The sequence below is a fragment of the Eumetopias jubatus genome, unplaced genomic scaffold, assembly GCF_037043125.1.
Source record: "Eumetopias jubatus isolate StellerSeaLion01/CBP00866 unplaced genomic scaffold, mEumJub1_p1.0 scaffold_12, whole genome shotgun sequence".
Classification (NCBI taxonomy): domain Eukaryota; kingdom Metazoa; phylum Chordata; class Mammalia; order Carnivora; family Otariidae; genus Eumetopias; species Eumetopias jubatus.
The window spans coordinates 43,038,084-43,064,126 of record NW_028274818.1 but is presented as its reverse complement, the minus strand read 5'-3'; the positions used below and the strand labels follow the sequence as shown (position 1 = coordinate 43,064,126).

At 42.0% G+C, this 26,043-nt stretch overlaps 1 protein-coding gene across 1 annotated transcript; it reads left to right on the top strand.

Annotated features, from left to right (window-relative positions):
* The first annotated feature begins 18,970 nt into the window (after positions 1–18,970).
* On the top strand, positions 18,971–19,876 carry LOC114203855 (transmembrane epididymal protein 1A-like). The gene has a single exon (XM_028097143.1). The coding sequence runs from the start codon at positions 18,971–18,973 to the stop codon at positions 19,874–19,876; it is 906 nt and encodes a 301-aa protein (XP_027952944.1).
* The last annotated feature ends 6,167 nt before the right edge of the window (positions 19,877–26,043 follow it).

The window sequence follows — 26,043 nt, the reverse complement described above, 5'->3', positions numbered from 1 at the left end:
GACAGCCTAGAATGCCTGGCACATTGTCCACCCATCTTCCACCTTGCAGGTTCTCAGACATGTGCACTGTACCCTTTTTGGTCCCCAGTGAAGGTAATGGCCATGAAGGGGTGCAGTTGGTCTCCATCTGCTGGTACATCTCCTGCCCTTGAATGTCTAATTGCTGAGGAGATGAGGAGAGAGGAGCCTGAGAAAGGGATGCTGATGGGATTGGGGGTGGGGTGGGGAGAGCATCAGGGGAGTAGATGAGTGTGCAAGAAAAGCCACGGGGGACAGAGGATGTAATAGAAGGGAGGCTTTCAAAGGGAGGAGAGCAGAGTCCAGTAGTCATGCCATCACCAGCTACTTCTCCAGGTTTTACTCAAGGAATAAAGACTCTTCACAAATCAAAACTGCTATGTTGGGTATTTCTATTTTCCAACTAAAGTGACAACATCATGTAACAGATGTGGTACAATTCACTTATCCCACCTGGCTGAAGTGGTAAGAATCTCATGTATACTTTTTTACTTGGATAGATTCATATCATTTCAAATTTTGTACATACATGTGAGAGTCAGTACTTTCATATCACAATTTTTCAAGTTTCCATAAGCCAAATTTTCATTAAATGCCATCACATATCTTATCTCTGACTTCTAATCTAGCCAAAACAAGGTGCTTATGAGTTACTGTTTACCAGATGTCCCACCAGCAATCTACTAGATTCTAATTTACTATATGCTACACTTGTGCCTTTGCCAAATAATATGTATGGTGTATGATTTAGGAAAAGCCAGTGCCAGTCACATATTTAGTACACAGAGTTATTTTATATTCAGCATTAAATCTCCTTGCACTGCTACCACAAAGAATTCCTTCTCTAGAAAAATTTTTTATGCTCCTTTGATCTGGAACTCCAGAACTTGTCTAATTCTGCTCTGTTATTTTGCCCATGGTGCTGATACATTCAGCTGTGTCCTGTTTCTCATGGACAAGTTTTTGTCTCACTGAAAAGTAAGCCCTTAAGAGTGGAGAATTTGTCATATCCTAGTTACCTAATTTGCTTTGCATATTCCAGGATATCACATTGTCCTCTACATGATTGATGCTCAATAAAGTTTCACTTGCTTCCAGAGCCTCCCTTTCCTGTCTCTGCTAAATATAATGTTTGACTGCTCCATGAACTCTCAGAGAGGCCTCTATAGTCTAAAGTTCAAATCATCTGAATGGTGGGTCCACTCTCTTCCTGGTCTATGTGTAAAAAAACCCCACTGACCTATTTGAAATAGTTTCTCTGTATATTATTGCTTAGAATATCTGCATAGGGTACCTCCTGTTGGCTTTCCAGAAGTTTCTACAACTAAAACTCCGACAGACTAATTTGTTCAAAGATTCATGGCTGGCCAGAAGCAGGAGAGAGACTTAAGCCGGTAGGTCTGAAAGTCAAGTCCCTTCTTCTGTTGACTGATCCAGACAAGGAAATGGGGAGAAAGTAGGCAGCAAGGAGACCCACTGTGCATGAGTAGAACAGTGCAATTATACCCACTCCTCCTACAAAGTTTATTTATCTCTACCCCCCTGGGCTCCTTGGGGTTATGGAGAGGCTGATGGTACCCTGCACTTCTGGCTGGGGCTTACATTTCTGGGTACAGGTCAGAGCAGAGCCTGAAACAACATGTTTCTTTGAGTATTTCTAATCCTTCTTGTTTCTCCTGTTACACCTAATTCCTGAGTGCTTTCCCATTGTTTTTTTTGGGGGGGGCTTCCAATTTTTTTTATTGCCATTTTTTAATATACTCATGGTAAATGATGAAGAAATAGAGAAAACACCTCATCGTTCTTTTTTTTTTAAAGATTTTATTTATTTATTTATTTATTTGAGAGAGCGAGAATGAGAGACGGAGAGAGAGCACATGAGAGTGGGGAGGGTCAGAGGGAGAAGCAGACGCCCTGCTGAGCAGGGAGCCTGATGTAGGACTCAATCCCGGGACTCCAGGATCATGACCTGAGCTGAAGGCAGTCGCTTAACCAACTGAGCCACCCAGGTGCCTCCACCTCATCGTTCTTAACAAGTTGTTTGTGCCCGAGTTCTAAACTGCTAAGGAAATCTCTAATAATAAGTGAATTCCTTCTAACATAATACACCATAAAACATATCTCCCAGGTAACATACCTGTGTTTACAGAAACATATTTAAATTAAATGTACTTCCAGTCAAAACATTCTCCAAGCGACTTAATGGAATCAATGAACCTACTCTAAAATATATCTGGGAAAGAAATATAGAGAAGAGCCTAGGTCTTTTTTTTCCTAGAAGAAAAAAAAAATGAGGAATAAATTGCTTTGTCAGCTTTTATAATACATTATAAATATTCAATAATTATAACTGTGGTGTAGGAGTGAGTATCATCATAGAGTCTCAAATTGACATAGTGTAATGAAACAGAGACTCCAGAAACAGAAATATGTAGTGGGAGAATTAAATACATGTTAAAAAGGGTCTCTTCAAATAATGTGAGGAATAATTAGCTCTCCACTTGCAAAAACAAAACAAACAAACAGTAGCTTAAGTTTTACCTCATACAACACACACACTCAAAGAATTATAGATAGACTGAAAAGTTAAACATGAGCAACAAGACTATAAAAATATTTTGAAGGGATTTAAGGATATTTTATAATGAAAGACATGAACATTTTTCTTGAGAAAAACTCTGAAAAGATTACTCATTTTATTTAGATTTCCTATAACTAAAAGACAAGAGAAAGAGATAAAAGGGACACTGTGAAGAATACTTTCAACATATAATAATCCAATGCCCAGAATATATAGAGGTGTTCAAACATTAACGAACAAAAGAGCAGGGGCACCTGGGTGGCTCAGTCAGTTAAGCGTCTGCCTTCGGCTCAGGTCTTGGTCCCAGGGTTCTGGGATGGAGCCCCACATCGGGCTCCCTGCTCGGCGGGGAGCCTGCTTCTCCCTCTCCCTTTGCTGCTCCCCCTGCTGTGCTCTCTCTCTATCTCTGTCAAATAAATAAATAAAATCTTAAAAAAACAAAACAAAAGACAAAAGAGCAACCTAATATTTAAAAAAATGGGCAGAAGATAGAAATGACTATGTCTCAGAACAAATGGCTAACAAACATTTTTAAAAAATTGTTAATCTAACCAATTTTAAGAAAAATCAGATTTTTAAAAAGTAGGATCTTGTTTCTCACTGTCAGGTTGTCAAAAAAAAAAGGTCAGAAGTATTAAAGAAATACTACTATCCATTGCTGGAAAAGATGTAGGGAAAGGGATGTAGGGAATTATCATACACTGTACATTTCCTTGAAGTCAGTTTGGCAGAGAGTGCCAGAATTTAAAGTGTACATATCCTTCAAGCAAACAATTCCACTTCTTGCTGTCTGCAGTGGACATCTGTCATATAAGCCTAACACCATCTTTGCAAGAGCCTCCTAACATTTTGGACAATTTCCACATTATCAGGCCTGCCTTTTTGGTAGATTTTTATTTTTAATCCCCAGCCTCCCTTGTAGCTAGCTAGGGTACAGGCATGTGACTTAAGACTTCCACTCACAAGTGAGCAATGTAAGGAAATTGGCTGTACATGGGGTTTCTGTTCTGTAGAAGAGTGGTGGCTAAGATAGGAACCTATGTTCATCATTATACTGGTCTGCCCTGTAGTTCTGGGGTTAGTGCCAAAGGCAGCAACCTAAGCCCATTTTGTGAACTAACTTAGCTATTTAAAGAAATGCCTCCTCTTAAACTAGACAGAACAGCTTCTTACTGTCTGTAGCTAGGGACTCTGATATAGTACCTCGTCTAGAAATATACATCTATATGAAGAGCATATACAAGAACGGTCACTGAAGTATTTTTTTTTTTCTGTCCAGAACTTTAAATAATAAACTTTCACTAGTAGGGAAATTGTTAAATAATTTATGGTGCACTATATAGGAATTAAAAAGAATAGAGAGATCTGTATGTCCTGACATCAAGATCTCCAAGATGAAGTGAAAAGAGCTAACTCCCAAAAATATGGGGTGTGTGATCCAGATTTTGGAGACAGGTATGTTCTTGTTGACCTCAGAAGGTCTTAATTTTTCTCCTTACACCTGCCAAGAATGGCCAGGACCATGGAGCAATCAGGAGAGATGGTATCCTGATGGTGTGGTGACTCACTTCACTTAACATATCCTACAGAAAACTCTCTATCCATTTGAATACTAACCTATAACTAATATGACCATATATAACTTATCATTCAAACCTGGATACTTGAGAAAGAAAAGGCAAAATTAATATTTGCACTGGGACAACAGGTAAAAACCAACCTGTACAGACACACTGGGATTTATGGTTACCCTACCGTAAACCTAAAAAGAGATGTGCTGTATATCTTCAGTTTGCCCCTCCAAATTCACCTTTCACCTCCATCCTGTTCTGTCTCCCAGGAGACTGCCCTGGTCTGTAGCACATCACTGAGCTCCTTATCCTCTGGCTTCAGGGAACATTTATTTGGCCAGTGACGAACCCCAGGAGGAGGAGGATGGATTAGAGAGTCAGATTAGAGTTTTTATTCTTTTAGCTTCTGCTTCTGGGGTAACCTAAGCCTGGCAGTACCCTGACCCCATGACACCATTAGTATCAGTTTCCCAGGCTACCATAACAAATTACCACAAACTTAGCGGCTTAAAACAGAAATCTACTCTCTCACAGTTCTGGATGTCAGAAGTCCAAAATCAAGGTATTGATTCCTTCTAGAAGCTCTCAGGGAGAATCTGTCCCATATTTCTCCCCTAGCTTCTGATGACTGCTGGCAGTCTTTGGCATTCCTTGGCTTGTAGATACATCACTCCAATCTCTGCTTCCATCTTCACATTGTCTTCTCTTCTGTGTGCTTCTGTGTCTCAGATCTTCCTCGGACTTTCTCATAAGGTTATCTGTCATTGGATTTAGAGCCTACCCTAAAACCAAGATGATTTCATCTCAAGATCCTTCACTTAATTATATCTACAAAGACCCTTTTGTCAAATAAGGTCATATTCACAGGTTCTAGGGGTTAGGACTTGGAAATATCTTTTTGGGGGCCACCATTTAACCCCCTACACTGTCCTTGCATATACCAGAACTTTTCCTATTCTATGTCCCTTGGGGACTAGAGTTAATAACAGCTCCAATTGTTACTCAGCTATCTCTTGTGGTCTCCTTCCACCCTGCTGACATCTGCATAAGAAGTACCTTTATGAAACCCTCCTTGAACTATACCAATTTGTGTTGTCATCTATTTCCTGTTGGGACCCTATCTGAAACACCAGTGGAGCAATTGCAGAGGAGGCCAGAATCCTTAAATAAAATTCATCCTCAGATATTCAGAATAGTGACAACAGAAAAACTACAATTGAATTTCACAAACGTGAACATACAATGAAGGAGACTAATTTGTAAACATGTGGGTAATAAATTAAGGGAGTCTTCCAGATTCAATCAAGACAACCAAAGGATTAAATTAATTTATTAAAAAATCCTAAACGGCTACTATTTTCCAGGTACTATGCAGGGATTAGCAATATAATAAGGAGAAACATACAAAGATGTACACAATTACACAGCAACTCACAATAAGGATGGAAAGGAGGGTTGGGTGGTGTGGTAAGCAGAATTCTAAGATGGCTCCCATGATTCCTGCCCCTGGCGTACACGTTCTGTACCATCTCCTCCCCTTGAATGGGACCAGTGAATATAATGGGTTATCACTCCCATGACTGGTTACTAATTGGGTGAGTTTGAATTACTGAAAAGAGAGTTTGTCCTGGATTGTCTGACTTTGTCAGGTAACAAAGTAGGTAAATCATCAAGGAGATATACTCCTGTTGGCCTAAAAGAAAGCAAACAGTCATGTTGTGATCTTCCTGTGGGGGGGGGTGGTCACATGGCAAGGAACTGTGAGCAACCTCTAGATGCTGAGAGCCGTCCTGGCTGAGAGCCAGCAAGAAAACAATAGCTTCAGTCTTAAAACTGCAAGGAGCTGAATTTTGCCAATAGTCAGTGAGCTTGCAAGAGGACACTGAGCCTCAGATCAGAATCATAGCCTCAGCCAACACCTTGATTTCAGCTTAGTGAGATTCCCAGCAGAGGTCTCAGCAAACCCATATTGGATTCCTGATCCATGAAAACTGTGAGAAAATAAATGCCTCGCTTGAATTCCTAAATTTATGTGAATGTGTTACGCAGCAACAGAAAACTAATATCGCTGGTATTAGTTTTGGGTGAAGGTGTATTCAGCACTTGTCAGTGATTAGAAACACTGTATATCATTAAGATGTGTGGCCCATTGCTGAAAGATTGTAACCAAAATGAAGCAGGGATCCTAATGAGAATGAGAAGCCTCAGGACTATCAAGTTCTTTTGCTCTCTGTCTATAATCATAAGGCAGCCTTTGTGAACTTAATTTCCTGGGCTTCAGAAACAGTGGCTTGGATAGGGCACATGAGGATAATTCTAGACTTTGAGATACCGAACGAAGGCAGAGGAGCTGGTTGGGACAAATCAACATAACCCTTCAGGTAGTTTGTCACATCAAAGTTGATGGCCAAGTGTTGAATTTACATGAGCTTCCAGGGCCCTCTTGGAGGCTTGGCAATGTATACTAACTAACTGATTTAAAACAGATAAATCCTTAAATCTTACTGGCTTAAGACAAAAGAAGGTTATTTCTCCCAAGCTTATAAGGCTTCTACCTGGTCTTTCAGATATGACTCCTCCCATCTTGTGACTTTGTCCTTCTCTAGTGCCTCACCGTCCTCTGTAATCAGCCAGTAGATATGGAAAAATAAAGGGTGTAGAAGAGGAGGAAGTTTCTAGAGGCCCTGTCTCGAAGTGGTGTACATCACTTCCACACACAGTCCACTGCCCCAAACTGTCACTGAGTGGCTGGGAAGTGTGGTTCCAGAAACACCCTACATTGTGGGAGGGGAGCAAGAGTATTCAGTGGTCAGATAACTATATCTCTCACAGGGAATTTTAAAATTTACCATGGAGTTTCCAAATTACAGAATTAAGAATTCTGAACAAGAGAGAGCAAAGGTTAACTCCTAATTTGGGCATGCATACCTGGTTTAGAAGAGGTGATCTATGGAAAAACAGACTCAGGGTCCTTGAGTTCTGTCCTCAGCCATGGGTATGAGTTAGTCACATAGTCATAAAGGAAGAAATAGGTATAGCAGAGGTAAAGTGAGTATATACTTCCACTTTGCCAAAAGTTTCCAGAAGAAAAAGAAATTTGCAGCTATTGAACTGTGATCGTCGAAAAGTACCTATCGATTATATAAACTGTGAAACCTAAGTCATAATTAGGCAATGAGGTATAAAGCTCACATTTTAGAAAAATTCAAAGAGGAAAATTATGGGCTAGTGTGCCAAGAGAAATAAAGTACATATATCCTTTCAAACTAAGAAAATAGAAAGTTGTTTTCCATCTTCTGTGAGCCTTGTTTTGGTAAGTCAATGACAAACCCCAAGGCTTAGGAACCCTTACTTGAAATAAGATGAAAGTTTGGCCCATGAACAGATGGGCTATCTCTGACCTTGTGCGTATATTTCCATGTACCCAATTCCTGCGTGGTTCTGCTTGAGTTCCCAGCCTCTGGCTTTCTTTCTTCCTGTGGTGTATTTCTGCCTTGCAGCAAGGTGAGTTGCAATCATTTTTTGTTGATGATGATGAGGATATCCCTCCTAAACAGAAAGGAGATAAATTAAAAGATGCTTTTGGAAAGCATCATACTGAAACCTCACAGCTATTAAGAAGTTTATAGTATAGTCCTCTAGATGCCATTTTTAAAAAATATTTTATTTATTTGAGAGAGAGAGAGAGAGAACGAGTGGTGGGGAGGGGCAGAGAGAGAAGCAGGCTCCCTGCTGAGCAGGAATGCCAATGGGGGCTCGACCCCAGGACCCAGAGACCATGACCTGAGCTGAAGGCAGATGCTTAACCGACTGAGCCACCCAGGTGCCCTGATAGATGTCATTTTTGACCAAACTTTTATCTCCTCCATGATCTGTTCTTTTCACTAAAACTTTAAAATTTACTCAACCTGTCATTCCATACTGTCTAAATCTGCACAATCCAATATGGTAGCTGCTAACCACATACTGGTATCGAGTGCTTGTAATATGGCTTGTCTCAATTGAGATGTAAGTATAAAATATACACTAGAGTTTGATGACAGTATGAAATGAGGAATCTGACATACTTCATTTATAATTTTCATACTAATTACATGTTGAAATAACATTTTGGATATATTGGGTAAAAATAATATCTCCTTAGAATTAATTTCACCATTTTATGTTTTCAATGTGCTGTTAGAAAATTTAAAATTACATGTAATATTTGATTTCTATGGAACAGAGGTAGTCCAAATAGTTTCTAATGTCTGTTTTGTGTGTGTGTGTATGCAGAGGTCTATGTCTTCAACTAAATTGTAAGCTCTTTGAGGGTAAGAACTATGTCATATACTTTTTTATATGCCCTGTTATACTCATTAGAATCCATAGCAGTAGCAAATTCTTACTTACTGAATTCCTAAAGACCTTCTTGCTCATTCTGGCATTTCATGCCAGACATGTGGGGTGGAGGGTGGGTCAGGTCTGAGGGGCGTCTCAATGTGGAACGGGCAGGACATGAAGGGCCTCCAGGGGCTCCTGTGGTCAAGCGGAGTTTCCCTCGTGAAACAGCTGCCCAGGCACTCATTGTCCACAGACCCTGGAGCTGTCTGCCAGTTCTGCTAATCATTCACCACCTTTGGCTTCCTTCTCAGCTACTTGTGGGCAGTGTCTGGTTTGGGACGGGCGATTCCTATCTTCAAAGCCCGAGATCAGGATGTTCATGTTTTAATGAGCAACATGTAGTGCTGGTGCCTGGCCAAGGCGGGGGGCCTGAGCATCCCAGATGGGACCTTAAGTGGAGCTACTTGTCCTCATACGTGCCACTTCCAACCTCCCATTACTGTCGGGCAGTGCTGCTTATCTCCCTCCTCCCCTGACCACTGGCAACCAGCTCACAGCTGCCAGAAACAACAGGGGAGATGAGTGTGGGGGCTGGAATGAACCCTGCTGCCACCATCTTGTATGGGCCACAGCCTTAAGTATGAGGAGCAACAGTAAAAGTGACTAAATGCAGCTCCCTGGGGCCTGTAGACTATGCATTCCCCAGTCCAGCCCTACTATTACTTAGGGGAGTGATGAACCCTGTGCTTCTCCCAGAGCAAGTCCAAAACCACCAAAGAGAATCCCTGGGGTCCTCTCTTCCCTGACTCACTTCAGAAGTGTCACTCGGATTTTCCCTTTGAATCTCCTGCTCTGAGCATTGAGCTCTACTGTGCTCTCCAAGCATTTTGATACTTCACCAAAAGGAAGAGAAAAACAAGAAATAAATATGCTCACTTCTATGCAACAATATGCATGCTCTTTTATTTTCGTTTCAATAGAAAGTTAAGTTCAACGCTCAATTTTTTCAGATAAGAGGTATGACATTCAGCAAATGAAGGGAGAACTGGAATTAGAACTCAGATTTATGACTTCTAGTTGATGCACTTTTCACTGCCTTATGCTGTCTTCTTAAAACTGCATTTCTATACCTCAGTGGTGGCAATGGTCACCTCCAGGTTAGAAGATTAAAGATGATTTTTAATGTTGTTCTTTTTATTTATATATTTACCTGATTTTTTGACAATGACTATACATTAATTAAAAAAAAAAAACAACAAACCTGGGGTGCCTGGGTGGCTCAGTCAGTTAAGCATCTGACTCGGGGTCCTGAGATCAAGCCCCACATCGGTCTTCACACTGGATATAGAGTCTGCTTAAGATTCTCTCCCCTCTCCCTATGCAACTCCCCCACCCCCGCTCACATGCTCTCTAAAAAAAACAAAAAACAAAAAACAAAAAAACCCTAAATTTTAAAATAAGCAAATTCCTTCATAAAACAGAATTGTTTCTTTTTTCCAACTTGCCTTCACCTCTCAAATCTTAGCCCCATCTAATCTCTCAATAGTAAGAAGCAATCTGAATTATTGTCATCCTCAAGGGCAGAGAGAGATTTAATTTTTTTGGAATTAAGTGAACTTGAGAAGAAGTTCTTGGATGGATAGGAATAAGGGCTCAGACAGAGTGCTATAACCTGGGTGTAAATTCTCCTCCTCCCCTCTAGGGGCACTGTTGGCACACAGGTGCTGTCTCTCTCCTCCCACGACATTTCTTGTACTGTGAGGTCTGATGACTTTGCAGAAGACTGTGATGTCAGCAGGGCTCATGCTGAATAATGAACTTCCTTCCCCCTTAGCATAATTGCTATGCCCCGAAAAACTCCTATTTCAGAACCTACTGCAATAAATCCAAAACCATGTGTGGGCCCAGGGCATGCCTCACATTCCCTGTACCTTTTTTTCTCCACCATCCTCTCTGCTTTATTTTCATTATTTTTTCCATCCTCTCTGCTTTATACTCAGCTGCCTATTACCCAATACCTAGGAATCTGTCTTCTTAGATGCATTTAGACACTAGCGGAGTAACAGATAAATGAAGGTGATGGGCTAAGTCACATTAAAATAAAATGGCCAACACCAACTCACAGGAGTCACTCACTCAACAGTACCTGCATTTTAAGGATTTGACCTTAATCCCTTGTATCCATAAGGGATGAATCCTGGGAGCAAAGTGATATGAAATATGAATTTCTTATGGCTATTAGACCTTACACATTTGTAGCGGAGAAGTCTATGGAAGGCTGCTGTGTAATGAGGCCCAAGGTCATTTCAGGTCAATGTGGCAGCAGTCAGGAGGAAGAATACTGCAGGAAGTTAGGGAAGAGCAAGGACAAACTGAAACCTATGAGAACAAAATGGAACCTGTGTCTGCCTCTTGCCACCTCATACTTCAATGGCAAGTGACCTGCAGAAGAAGCTGGTACCCTGACTCTAAGAGAAGTGAAGGGAGCTATAGGTTTGGCTGCTGCCCATGCGTAGGAGATGAGCCAATGGATCAGGAACAGAATGCATGAGCTACAGTGGCACCTGGCACCCTCCACCTTCAGTGTGTGCTCAGGCTGTTGCTTCAGAATCTCACGTAAATTCAGATTCTCATGTAAATCTCTCTTGTAGCCAACTCAACCTGGAGCCATATAAGGAAGGACATTCTGGGAAATATGGCTTAAGCTTAGTGAGGTTAACACACTACAAAACCACCACAGTCCCTGAAAATCAATTGTCACAGATCCATTTATTGGCCAGTAGAGATGTCGATGTGGGGTTGGGGCACATGGAGATGTGAAGAAGTAAGAGAAGGAGGTGAAGGGAGATTTCTTGGGGATCTTCAGAATGTGTCTATAAAAGAATAGAAAAGCCAGATTGACGGGGCAGAGCAAGATGGCGGAGGAGTAGGAGACCTGGATTTCGTCTGGTCCCAGGAATTCAGCTGGATAGGGATCAAACCATTCTGAACACCTATGAACTCAACAGGAGATCGAAGAAAAGAATAGCAGCAACTCTCTGGACAGAAAAGCAACCACTTTCTGGAAGGTAGGACGTGTGGAGAAGGGAATCCGAGGCAATATTCAGGAGGATAGATGGCGAGGGGGCCTCCGTCGGCTGCTTCTGGCAAGTGATAGAGCAGCGGAGCACAAAATCAGAACTTTTAGAAGTCGGCTCCGCTGAGGGGCGTTGCTCCAGTGGCTAAGCAGGGGGTGGAACCCTCGCTGGTACAGTGTGGTCTGAGGACCCTTGGGGTCACAGAAAGACCAAGGGTGCCTGAGTGCGGCAGAGCTCCCAGGTATCGGAGCAGGGAAGCCGGCTGCAGAGACGGAGCTGAGGAGTGGGCTCTCAGCTCGGGGTTGCCATAAACTGTGATCCGCGGCCCAGTGGGGCCACTGCTCCTCCAGCAGGGACCCAACAAGCGGCAGATCCGGAGAGACTCCCCTTCCTCCCCCGGGAGGAGCAGCGCGGGAGCGCACCACAGGGATCTGCTGGGTTTGGAGACTCCACACGGGGTCAGGTGCCAGAGATAGAAATGCTCGGTCACAGGCCGGGTGAGCACGGAGTGCGGCCGGAGACCGGGGAGATGGGAGTGATTGACTGCTTTTCTCTGGGGGCACACTGAGGAGTGGGGCCCCGAGTTCTCGGCTCCTCTGGGGCAGAGATTGGGAGGCTGCCGTTTTCACTCTCGTCCTCCAAAGCTGTACAGAAAGCTTGCAGGGAACAAAAGCTCCCAGGAGCAAACCCGAGCAGATGATTTAGCCTGGACCGGCAAGGGCGGGGCAATTCTGCCTCCAGCAAAGACATTTGGGAACCACAGCAACAGGCCCCTCCTGCAGAAGATCAGCACGAACAGCCAGCCAACACCAAGTTTACCGATCAAAGAGAATGGCAGAACTCCAGCGCTAGGGGAATACTGCACATAGGATTCATGGCTTTTTCCCCATGATTCTTTAGTCTTTCAAAGTTAATTTTTTTAACTGTCTATTTTTTTAAATTTTTCTTTTTCCCTTTTTCAACCAACATCTTATCAATCCCTTTTTAAAAAAATATTTTTTATTTTTCATTTTTAGAGTCATATTCTAGCCCTTCATAGTACTTACCCTTGTTTTTGGTATATATAGGTATAAGTTGTTCTCTCTTTAAAACTTTGAGATATAGTTTCTTCTAACAGATCAAAATATACCCTAAATCTCTAGTGTATGGCTTTGTTCTAGTCTCCTGCCTGATCACATTCTCTCCCCCCCTTTTTTTTAAATCCTCTTCTTTTTTTTAACCAACTTCTTATTAATTCCTTTTATAAAATCTTTTATAATTTTCATCTTTACAGTCATATTCCATCTCTTCATCATATTAACCCTTATTTTTGTACATATATAAGTTTTTCTTTCTTTAAAATTTTGGGAGGCACTTTCTTCTAACAGACCAAAATATGCCCAAAATCTAGTGTGTGGCACTGGTCTATGCACCAGCCTGATCATATTTGATCATATTCTGTATTTTTTTGTTTTGTTTTTGTTTGTTTTTATCATTATCTTTTTCTTTTTTCTTTCTTTCCCTTTTGAAATATTCCCCCAGTTTCAGGTCTTTTCTGATTTCTTTAGTGTATATATTCTGGGGATGTTGTTACCCTATTTGCATTTTGTTCTCTCATTCATCTATTCTCCTCTGGACAAAATGACAAGACGGAAAAAATCACCTCAACAAAAAGAACAAGAGGCAGCACCGACTGCCAGGGACCTAATCAACATGGACATTAGGAAAGTGTTGGAACTAGAGTTCAGAATGATGATTTTAAACATACTAGCTGGCTTGAAAAAAGCATGGAAGTTAGTAGAGAAACCCTTTCTGGAGAAATAAAAGAACTAAAATCTAACCAAGTCGAAATCAAAAAGGCTATTAATGAGGTGCAATCAAAAATGGAGGCTCTAACTGCTAGGATAAATGAGGCAGAAGAGGGAATTAGTGATCTAGAAGACCAAATGATGGAAAATAAAGAAGCTGAGAAAAAGAGAGACAAACAATTACTGGATCATGAGGGCAGAATTCGAGAGATAAGTGATACCATAAGACGAAACAACATTAGAATAATTGGGATCCCAGAAGAAGAGTAAAGAGAGAGAGGGGCAGAGGGTATAATGGAGCAAATTATAGCAGAGAATTTCTCTATTTTGGGGAAGGAAACAGGCATCAAAATCCAGTAGGTACGGAGAACCCCTCTCAAAATCAATAAAAATAGGTCAACACCCTGACATTAATAGTAAAACTTACGAGTCTCAGAGACAAAGAGAAAATCCTGAAAGCAGCTCGGGAGAAGAGATATGTAACCTACAATGGTAGAAACATTAGATTGGCAACAGACCTATCCACAGAGACCTGGCAGGCCGGAAAGGACTGGCAAGATATCTTCAGAGCACTAAACGAGAAAAATATGCAGCCAAGAACCTATATCCAGCTAGGCTGTCATTGAAAATAGAAGGAGAGAGAGAAAGCTCCCAGGACAAACAAAAACTAAAGGAATTTGCAAGCACAAAACCAGCCCTAAAAGAAATATTGAAAGGGGTCCTCTAAGCAAAGAGAGAGCCTAAAAGCAACATAGACCAGAAAGGAACACAGACAATATACAGTCACAGTCACTTTACAGGCAATACAATGGCACTAAATTCATATCTTTCAATAGTTACCCTGACTGTAAATGGGCTAAATGCCCCAATCAAAAGACACAGGCTATCAGATTGGATTAAAAAACAAGACCCATCAATATGCTGTCTGCAAGAGACTCATTTTAGACCCAAAGACACCCCCACATTGAAAGTGAAGGGGTGGAAAATCATTCACCATGCTAATGGACACCAAAAGAAAGCTGGGGTGGCAATCCTTCTATCAGACAAATTAGATTTTAAAACAAAGACTGTAATAAGAGATGAGGAAGGACACTATATCCTACTTAAAGGGTCTATCCAACAAGAAGATCTAACAATTGTAAATATCTATGCCCCTAATATGGGAGCAGCCAATTATATAAGCCAATTAATAACAAAAGCAAAGAAACACATCGACAACAATACAATAATAGTGGGGGACTTTAACACCCCCTCACTGAAATGGACAGATCATCTAAGCAAAAGATCAACAAGGAAATAAAGACTTTAAATGACACACTGGACCAAATGGACTTCACAGATATATTCAGAACATTCTATCCCAAAGCAACAGAATACACATTCTTCTCTAGTGCCCATGGAACATTCTCCAGAATAGATCACATCCTAGGTCACAAATCAGGTCTCAACTGGTACCAAAAGATTGGGATCATTCCCCGTAATATTTTCAGACCACAATGCTTTGAAACTAGAACTCAATCACAAGAGGAAAGTCGGGAAGAACTCAAATACATGGAGGCTAAAGAGCATCCTACTAAAGAATGAATGGGTCAACCAGGAAATTAAAAAAGAATTAAAAAAATTCATGGAAACAAATGAAAATGAAAACACAGCTGTTCAAAATCTTTGGGATACAGCAAAGGCAGCCCTAAGAGGAAAGTATATAGCAATACAAGCCTTTCTTAAGAAACAGGAAAGGTCTCAAATACACAACTTAACCCTACATCTAAAGGAGCTGGAGAAAGAACAGCAAATAAAGCCTAAGCCCAGCAGGAGAAGAGAAATAATAAAGATCAGAGCAGAAATCAATAAAATAGAAACCAAAAGAACAGTAGAAGAGATCAACGAAACTAGGAGCTGGTTCTTTGAAAGAATTAACAAGACTGATAAACCCCTGGCCAGACTTACCAAAAAGAAAAGAGAAATGACCCAAATCAATAAAATCATGAATGAAAGAGGAGAGATCACAACCAACACCAAGGAAACACAAACAATTATAAGAACATATTATGACCAACTCTATGCCAGCAAATTAGATAACCTGGAAGAAATGGGTGCATTCCTAGAGATGTATCAACTACCAAAACTGAACCAGGAAGAAATAGAAAACCTGAACAGACCTATAACCACTAAGGAAATTGAAGCAGTCATCAAAAATCTCCCAAAAAACAAAAGCCCAGAGCCAGATGGCTTCCCAGGAGAATTCTACCAAACATTTCAAGAAGAATTAATACCTATTTTCTGAAACTGTTCCAAAAAATCGAAATGGAAGGAAAATTTCCAAACTCGTTTTATGAGGCCACCATTACCTTGATCCCCAAACCAGACAAAGACCCCATCAAAAAGGAAAATTACAGACCAATATCCTTGATGAACATGGATGTAAAAATTCTCACCAAAATACTAGCCAATAGGATCCAACAGTACATTAAAAGGATTATTCACCACGAACAAGTGGGATTTATCCCTGGCTGCAAGGTTGGTTCAACATCTGCAAATCAATCAATGTGATACAATACATTGATAAAAGAAAGCACAAGAACCATATGATCCTCTCAATAGATGCGGAAAAAGCATGTGACAAAGTACAGCATCCTTTCTTGATCAAAACTCATCAGAGTATAGGGATAGCAGATACATACCTTAATTTCATAAAAGCCATCTTTGAAAAACCCACAGCGAATATCATTCTCAATGGGCAAAAACTGAGAGCTTTCCCCCTAAGATCAGAAACACGGCAGGGATGTCCACTATCACCATTGTAATTCAACATAGTATTAGAAGTCCTAGCCACAGCAATCAGACAACAAAAAGAAATAAAAGGCATCCAAATTGGCAAAGAAGAAGTCAAACTCTCTCTTTACAGATGATACGATACTTTATGTGGAAAACCCAAAAGACTCCACCCAAAAACTGCTAGAACTCATACAGGAATTCAGTCAAGTGGCAGGATATAAAATCAATGCACAGAAATCAGTGGCATTCCAATACACCAAGAACAAGACAGAAGAAAGAGAAATTAAGGAGTCGATCCCATTTACAACTGCACCCAAAACCATAAGATACCTAGGAATAAATCTAACCAAAGAGGCAAAATATCTGTACTCAGAAAACTATAAAATACTCATGAAAGAAATGGAGGAAGACACAAAGAAATGGAAAAACATTCCATGCTCATGGATTGGAAGAACAAATATTGTGATGATGTCAATGCTATCTAGAGCAATCTACACATTCAATGCAATCCCCATCAAAATACCATCCACTTTTTTCAAAGACATGGAACAAATTATCCTAAATTTGTTTGGAACCAGAAAAGACCCTGAATAGCCAGAGGAATGTTGAAAAAGAAAAGCAAAGCTGGCGGCATCACGATTCCAGACTTCAAGCTCTATTACAATGCTGTCATCATCAAGACAGTATGGTACTGGCACAAAAACAGACACATAGATCAATGGAACAGACTAGAGAGCCCAGAAATGGACTCTCAACTCTATGGTCAATTAATCTTCGACAAAGCAGGAAGGAATGTCCAATGGAGAAAAGACAGTCTCTTCCACAAATGATGTTGGGAAAATTGGACAGCCACCTGCAGAAGAATGAAACTGGACCATTTCCTTACACCATACACACAAATAGACTCCAAATGGTTGAAAGACCTAAATGTGAGACAAGAGTCCATCAAAATCCTAAAGGAGAACACAGGCAGCAACCTCTTCGACCTCAGCCACAGCAGCTTCTTCCTAGAAACATCGCCAAAGGCAAGGGAAGCAAGGGCAAAAATGAACTATTGGGACTTCATCAAGATAAAAAGCTTTGGCACAGCAAAAGAAACAGTCCACAAAACCAAAAGACAAACGACAGAATGGGAGAAGATATTTGCAAATGACATATCAGATAAAGGGCTAGTATCCAAAATCTATAAAGAACTTACCAAACTCAACACCCAGAGAACAAATGATCCAATCAAGAAATGGGCAGAATCCATGAACAGACATTTTTCCAAAGAAGACATCCAAATGGCCAACAGACACATGAAAAAGTGCTCAACATCACTCGGCATCAGGGAAATCCAAATCAAAACCTCAATGAGATACCACCTCACACCAGTCAGAATGGCTAAAATTAACAAGTCAGGAAATGACAGATGTTGGTGGGGATGTGGAGAAAGGGGAACCCTCCTCCACTGTTGGTGGGAATGCAAGCTGGTGCAGCCACTCTGGAAAACAGTATGGAGGTTCCTCAAACAGTTGCAAATAGAGCTACCATATGACCCAGCAATTGCACTAGTGGGTATTTACCCCAAGGATACAAATGTAGGGATCCAAAGGGGTACGTGCACCCCGATGTTTATAGCAGCAATGTCCACAATAGGCAAACTGTGGAAGGAGCCAAGATGTCCATCGACAGATGAATGGATAAAGAAGTGGTATATATATACAATGGAATATTATGCAGCCATCAAAAGGAATGAAATCTTGCCATTTGCAACAATGTGGATGGAACTGGAAGGTGTTAGGCTGAGCAAAATAAGTGAATCAGAGAAAGACATGTATCATATGACCTCATTGACATGAGGAATTCTTTATCTCAGGAAACAAACTGAGTGTTGCTGGAGTGGTGGGGGGTGGGAGGGAGGGGGTGGCTGGGTGATGGACATTGGGGAGGGTATGTGCTATGTATGGTGAGCGCTGTGAATTGTGCAAGACTGTTGAGTCACAGATCTGTACCTCTGAAACAAATAATACGTTATATGTTAAAAAAAATAAAAGGGAAGAAGATAGCAGGAGGGGAAGAACGAAGGGGGGAAATTGGACGGGGAGATGAACCATGAGGGAGGATGGACTCTGAAAAACAAACTGCAGGTTCTAGAGGGGAGGGGGGTGGGGGGATGGGTTAGCCTTGTGATGGGTATTAAGGAGGGCACGTTCTGCATGGAGCACTGGGTGTTATACACAAACAATGAATCATGGAACACTACATCCAAAACTAATGATGTGATGTATGGTGATTAACGTAACATAATAAAAAAAAAAAGAAAAGCTAGATTGACACTAGGTGTGTATTATATGGTCACATATCCAAATGTTTATAAATATAGGTGTTCAGAAAGAAAGCCTTACAACTGGACCAAAGCTATGTCTGAATGGCCAAGCTACCTCAGGATACCACAGCAAACCCTACCCCTATCCCATGCCCCTCTCTCCTCGTTTGAGTGCTGGGCAGCAGAAGGGGCAGGAAGACATGCGAGAAAGGGACAGGGGTGCACAGGAGTACTTCAAGGGCCACAGAGAGGCACCTCTAAAAGCACATTCACAAGCTTTCTTCTTTGGCAGAAGTCAGTTAGTTCCCAATGTACCGGAATGGAATGGAACAATGGAGGCTTTACTCCACCAAAGGCGTAGGCTTGTTTCAAGAAACATTTCCTCTGTCGGGGAGCAGTGGGTGGGGTGAGATGATAAAAGTTGGTGGAAGGCAATTCTTTCCAAAGGCCAGACCTTGAAGTGGCCCCAGAAGGTGTGGACTTGCCCAAATTTTGCTCTTCTTTCCTTTGTTAGACAGAGCTGTAGTTCAATGGGAACCTTTATTGGTCATGTGTACCCAGGACTATTTCTAATCTTATATGGACTGTATCAGGCAATAGTAGTCTCCAAAGCCGTGATACTCAAAGACTCTCTGCTGGATTCTTCATGCCATCCTAGGAATAAGGGAAGATGGGCCAGGCTGTGGAAAATATCCTATGGAGGTTTGCTGAAGATGGTGACTGGCTCCATCTTGATAGCTTATGAGATCAATTGCATTAAAGGAGGGTTGATACTGATGAACAGAGAGTTGCCACCAAGATTTATGTACCCCAAACAGTGGCAGCACCTCACCATGTTCATCCTCCTCACCCTCAGTGGCTGTGCAGATGTCATGAGCAAGAACTTGCTGCCTCAGAGGTGTGTGCTTCTAGAAAAAGGTACTCTGGCCCTGACCTTCTATGTGCTCCTGCTGTTGTTGACGTCACATGTCCAGGACTCAACAGGGATAGAGCTTCAGACACATTGTCTGCTCATCTTGGTGGTGTTCCTACTGATGCTGGTGTTGACTATAGAGCTGTGGACTCCTGACACATTTCACCTCTTGCTGATTGAGGCTTTTCTGTTTCTGATGATGGGCTCCTGGCTGATACAGGCAGGCTTTATTCTGTACAAGCCAGTCACTGGCTACCCGTGGCAGGATGATGACATCAGCGACATCATGTTCATCACCACCTTCTTCTGTTGGCATGTGATGATCAATGCTTTGTGTCTGCTGGGAATCTATGGCATCTCTTCCCTTTGGCATCGTTGTTACGGTACCAGCTTGAAGCTGTTGGGATCCAAAGAAGCTCCATATCACAGGAGCACTGTAGGATCCCTCTACAAATTGCTGCAGGAAGTGGATCCATCAGAGAAAGATGACCAGGCTCTTCTCCTTTCAAAAAACCCTTCCTGAGACAGCCTAGAATGCCTGGCACATGGTCCACCCATCTTCCACCTTGCAGGTTCTCAGACGTGTACACCGTACCCTTTTTGGTCCCCAGTGAAGGTAATGGCTATGAAGGAGTGCAGTTGGTCTCCATCTGCTGGTACATCTCCTGCCCTTGAATGTCTAATTGCTGAGGAGATGAGGAGAGAGGAGCCTGAGAAAGGGATGCTGATGGGATTGGGGGTGGGGTGGGGAGAGCACCAGGGGAGTAGATGAGTGTGCAAGAAAAGCCACGGAGGCGGGGTGGGGGGGAAGACAGAGGCTGCAATAGAAGGGAGGCTTTCAAAGGGAGGAGAGCAGAGTCCAGCAGTCATGCCATCACCAGCTACTTTTCCAGGCACAAGAGATTGCCTTTCACCTGAGAGTATAATGATTTCTCACAATTCAAAACTGGAATCATTCAAGTCTCATCCTGATAAAGTGGGTACTTCAGTTTGCTCACCAAAGTTGCACCACCATGTGGAAGTGATATAAACAGAATTTAGAATTAATGTATACTAGTTGAAAGTATGCTTTGTATCCCCCCCCACCTTTAAGGATTGCCTTCATTTCAAATCCAAATTAATAAAGTGAGACTTTATTAATGCTTTAATTTAGTAACACTTCAAATGTGCAGAATTCAAATATAGAATTCAAATGTTCAGTACTTCTTCAACTTCTTATTCTATTACTCCTGTTCCAGTCAAAGCTTACCTATTTCACCACCACCACCTCTGCACATGTAATTTCCCAGATTGTATACTTGGGTCTTTGCAAATTCCACTCCCTTCCATCCTCACAGAAAGCCATCAGACAATCACATGTTTATCATGTCGTTTGGTACCCAGCATAAAACCCACCTTTACCCTCACTCTACTGAGTACCCCCAAGGAGGCCCTCTCCAAGAACTCTTACTGACTCCTTTGTTCTGGAACTCTTAGGTGCTTATATGAAATCCGCTTTGTTAAGCTGTTCATATAGCTGATACATTGTGCTTTGTATGGTCTCTGAAATCATTTCTTTGGGGGAGGTTTTTCTCACCACCTAAAGACTCCTAAAGGGTAAGTAAGGACTTTGCCAGATCCAGGTTACATAATTTCCTAATGCCCCGAATACGTAGCATAGGTGATGTTTAATAAAGGCTTATTTGTTTCCAGAATCTCCGCCTACCCCTGTTCCTTCTAAATGTTTTTCAGGACAGGTCCAGGATTCTGTGAACCTCTGGGAAACACCAACAGTCCTAAAGCCTGAGTCATCTCCTTAGTAATGGGCCCACTCTCTTCCTCATTCCGGGGATAACAAAATCCACCAACCTATTTCTAAATTGTTTATTCTGTTATTGCTTTTTAATCCTCCAAAGTGTTTCTGTAAGGAACTTCCTCAAAACTGAGACCCAGCAGGTTGACTTATGCACGTCTTAGAGCTGGTACAAGGCAAGAAAGGAATTCGAGTACAGGTGTGTCTGACTCAAGCCAGTGGCTGTGTCCTCTGGCCCACAGTGACTTCGCTAATAACAATGGTAAAGGAAGTGATCCTCAAACTGAAATTGTTTTAAAAAAGAAAAAATAAAAAAAAAAGGGGGGGAGGAAGGAAGGAAGAAAAATGGTCACCCAGAAGGCCCAGCTAGAAAGAGTGGCACTGCGTAAATACTCTAGGAGTCCCCTAAAGGGCGTGTCTATGTCAGATTTCGGTCCATCACCCAATCCCCCCCCCACCCCACCCCGGCTTCCCCTGGGAGCGAGAGTCTGGCAGACTCTCAACTTCTGGCTGGGTCTTAAATTTCTGGGCTCAGATCAGAGTGAGGACTGAGGATAAGACTTGTTTGTAACCATGTTTTCTGATCCTCACCATTTCCCCCCTAACACTTGGGTTCTAGACTCTTTTCAGTTACTCTTCTTGGCGGACTTCCTTTTCTCTTTACCTCTTGCACACACTGGTGGGAGATGAGGAAAAAGCACAAAACACTCTAAAGCTGCTCTTTCCTAGTCATTTGAAGCCTAATTTTATAATAATAAACAAACCTCTGATAATCAATTGATACTCCCAACATAGTATCTCTTAGGTATCCAATGTAGGTAATAAACTTACATGTTATTAATTTACTGTATTTGAGATAATAACACAGAGGCCCTCCCCTCGAAGGCCAATCGAAAAAAAAAAATTCCCACTTACAGTTCGGGGAGATTCTCCAAAAAAATTACACCAGAGGGCGCTACGATCACACAGCCCCAGCTAAGCCTCTGGCTCTCCAACCTGGTAAACAAGTCTCGGAACTAGTTTAAAAGTGGGGGGAGGGGAAAGGAGGTCAGGAAAAATAAGGAACTAAGTCTAGGTATTGCCCAAGCAAGCAGCCCGAGAACGTACCCCAGGGTTGTTTGTTTCCCATTGAAATCTGGCATGTGAACGTGAAGTAAACAGGGATTCAAATCAACGAATGGGATATAGGGTAGGGAGGCAGGATTGTGGAACCAGTTGAAGCTATCTCTGGGAAGAGTACCAATTAAAGGTCACATTCCGGTCCAAGCAATTTTTTTTTTTCTTTTACCACAATGCTAAATTTCCTAAGCTTTTAAAAATAAGCTTCGCTAATGTTCCAATCAATCTAGAGAACAAAGAGAGATCCACACATATATTAATAAGGAACAAGATTTATCTATGAAAATCCCAGATTCACGAAATAACAAAACTGGGGACAGATGATTAAATACGCAAAATGTTCTCCAAAGATTCCTTTAAAGAGAACCTGACATAGAGCATCCCCCCTACCTCCCATCATCTAGTTATTCACAAAAAGCATATAGAATGTCCACCATGTGGAAGACACTGGGCAAGCCACCATGTAGGATTCCGAGGTAGACTGGCTGGTCCCCTCACTGATCTCGTTCCTCAGTGGGTACGAGAGGGGTTGCAGTGTTGCAATGGAGGTGGGGGCCCAGGAATGTACCCACAGCAGCATGGGGCGACTGGACGGAGGGAAATGCAAAAGGCTCTCAAGGGAGTTACACCTGGGATGTGCATTTGGCTGTGAAATATTGCCCTAAGGTGACTTCAGCAAGCTATTACAGGTATTGGGCGCCTCAGCCTCCTCATCTTTCAGAATGATGGGCAGATTTGTTCCAGAAGTGCACAGCTTTAATTTTCTCAGTAGGACTTATTTCCCCATGTTCCTAGCTAAGATGAACTTAATTCCTCCCAGCTCCCCAGGTTCCTATTGGAGCCAAGATCTGGAGTAGGGATCAAGCCCAAAACTTCAATCATCACACACACTTTGGGAAATGGAGTGTTCCCTATATTCCAGTGATTTCAAGGGGCCTCCAACAAATCTCAGATTAGGCTAAAGAACAAATAGCTGAGACTTGAACTTTTAGTTTTCTAACCTGAGCTTAAGAATGTCAAACAATTGGTCTAGGGCCATACCATCCTGGACACACCCCATCTCGTTCCATCTGGGAAGCTCAGCAGGGTCGGGCCTGATTAGTACTTGGATGGGAGAACATCAAACCACCAGAAAAGATATAAAGAACAATTCTTCTGTGTTCACTGTTAGGTACTGAATTGAGGTAAAACTTGGTCTTTCCTTCTTTAATTATGGAGAGTGAAACTGGAAAGCTTGGCCAATGGTAGCTTCTCCCCAGAATTTGGTTTAAGAGTCATGACATCAACTTCCAAGGCTGTTTGTTTTGTTCTTTTTTTTTTTTTTTTTTTTTTGACATTATACTATGGTCTATTCTTTGGGAAAGAACTGGTGTTAGTTTATTTTAAAAAAAAAAAGCATAGTTTACAATTCTGGGTTGAGTTTCCAGGGTGTTCCTCAAGTCTGGGTCTCAGCTATGTTTCTTGAGCCTGAGCTAAGAGTTTTGTTGAATGCTTACTGAAATCATTCAAATAAAGGGAAAACTCCATTTCCCAAACTGCCTGTTATACTTGAAGGTTTTACTATGTTTGAGCCCTACCCTCAATCCTGTCTATGATGAGTGCAAGACAACCACAGAGGTCCTGAGAAGGCACTTCCCAGATCACTAGATTAAGAACTTTACAGGGCTCCTAGGTGGCCCAGTTGGTTAATCATCTGCCTTTGGCTCGGGCTGTGATCCTGGGGTCCTGGGCTCTCTGCTCAGCGAGGAGCCTGCTTCTCCCTCTCCCTTTGCCTGCTGCTGTGTCTGCTTGGGTGCGCTCTCTCTCTCCTGCTGTCAAATAAATAAATAAATAAAAATCTTTAAGAACTTTACAACTTGCAAGTGAGAATCGGCCCTGTAGAAGAGAGAAAAAGAAATTGCAAGAAGAACTCACAGATAAAACCCACCCAAGACAAGGCCTTTATTACAGGTAGCAGGACAACACAGAAGGGATATCCTCAGTGCTTTCTGCAGATTCTGAACAAAAAATGTTTACCTGTAATACTGCTCTCCCACTCCACTAACCTGTTGGACATAGCTACCCTACTCTAAGAGAGAAAAACCTGACTTCAAAGCACATGTCCTAGGACCCCCTATCGGCTCTGATAATCAGTGTACCAAGAGATGGAACAGTTCACCAGTTCATGCATGCTAATGCTCTTTTATGGAGAGGGTGGAAAATGGGGGCGAGTGGCAATTTAGGGAAGGGGGAAGACAACAAAGGGCCGCAGACACAGCAAAGTCCAACTGAATGGAACAGGCAGTCCTCCTTTTAACTTCTCTAAAAGTACAGTCTGGGTTGCTGGGGGTGAACCAGTTAGCTTCTTCTGCTTTTTCTTCCCCTCATACTCTTTAAAGCTTCCCTGATCAGTCCCCAGACTCATCTGGGCCCTAATTGGGCTGGTTTCAGTAACTATGGGGTTGACCAAGGACTAGGCCTCTTGTTCCCTCCTGAAAGACTCACTGGTCATGTGTTACAGTTTGTAACCCTCACAAAGTATGCCTCTGGTCACATGAATGGATCAAAGCAAATCCATTTGCATTCTCGGAAAAGCAGCTCAAAGCACGCGTTTTCTTGATGGTGCCGCTGTCATTTCTGTGGATCAACAAACATCACTTATTGAACACTCACTCTGGACACAATTGGGGAATAGAAAGATGAGTCAGTTGCTCAAGGAGGTGAAGATACCTAGCAAGTGAAGCAGGTCCTCACACGGCAAAATAAAATACCAGAAGTTTTAAAAACTGCACTTGCTTCCTCCTATCCCACTTTCTATTATGTTTGCCCCGTGCATCTCAGACGCTGGTGGTGATGACTGCAGAAGGCTCTGGTTTACGCTGAGGCAGTTGGGCATCTGAAAACTCCCATCTTTTATAAAATAAAAACATTACCTTTCCTCTCCCCCACTTCCCCTTGTCAACTCAAGACTGAGTCAGAAAGTTGTACTTCATGGGTAGTTATGGGGAAAGAAAGAATCCAATCTCTTTGGACTACCTTGACCCATAATAATTACAATTACTGTTTTCTAAGTTTACTATATGCATCTAGTGTATATGTTTATCAGATGGAATCCTTACAACATACAAAGTAACTCTTATCCCTATTCGATAGGCAAGAAAATGGTGGTTTCACGTGGCTAAGAAAGCTAACACAAAGCTGTAAGAAGTGAAGCCCAGATTTGAACCCTTGTTTGTACGACCTGAAGCCCAGCCTTTAACCACATCATAATACTTCAACATATAGCACCGAAACTTAAGATGGACTCTCTTACGTTTGCAAGGAAACTTTACCCAATGCAGAATGTCACCTGTCTGAAATATATCAAAATCCCGTTTGAGGTGAAAGCTCCATCTGTCACTTAAAAGCACTACAGTGTGAGGCACTCTGGAATGGAAGGATGTTGACCAAAGAAGCCAAGTTCTGTGTGTGCGGTCACAGGCAATATTTCTTTTCCATATTTGTGGTACGAAAGATAACCACAAGAACAAACTTCTTCCCTTCCTCTTCCAAAGGCAATGAAGCCTGACTTGGTCTTCAAACAGAAAAATTTCCAAGTCTCAAATACTGGGGCTCCTGAAAGATGCAAAAAAGACTACACACTATCAGGTGTATTTCAGGCAATAAAAATAGATACTCAAGCAAGGGCACTGGTAGCAATGAAAATACCGTATGTGTGCGTGTGTTGTGTGTGTGTCTCTATATAGACATTGAGTTATTGTGCATCTGTTGACAAGCATCCACTTCAAGATTGTGTTCAC

What these genes read in the sequence shown, in the direction of transcription:
- LOC114203855 (XM_028097143.1), top strand. Translation starts at nt 18,971, where the DNA reads ATGGGAACCTTTATTGGTCATGTGTACCCAGGACTATTTCTAATCTTA.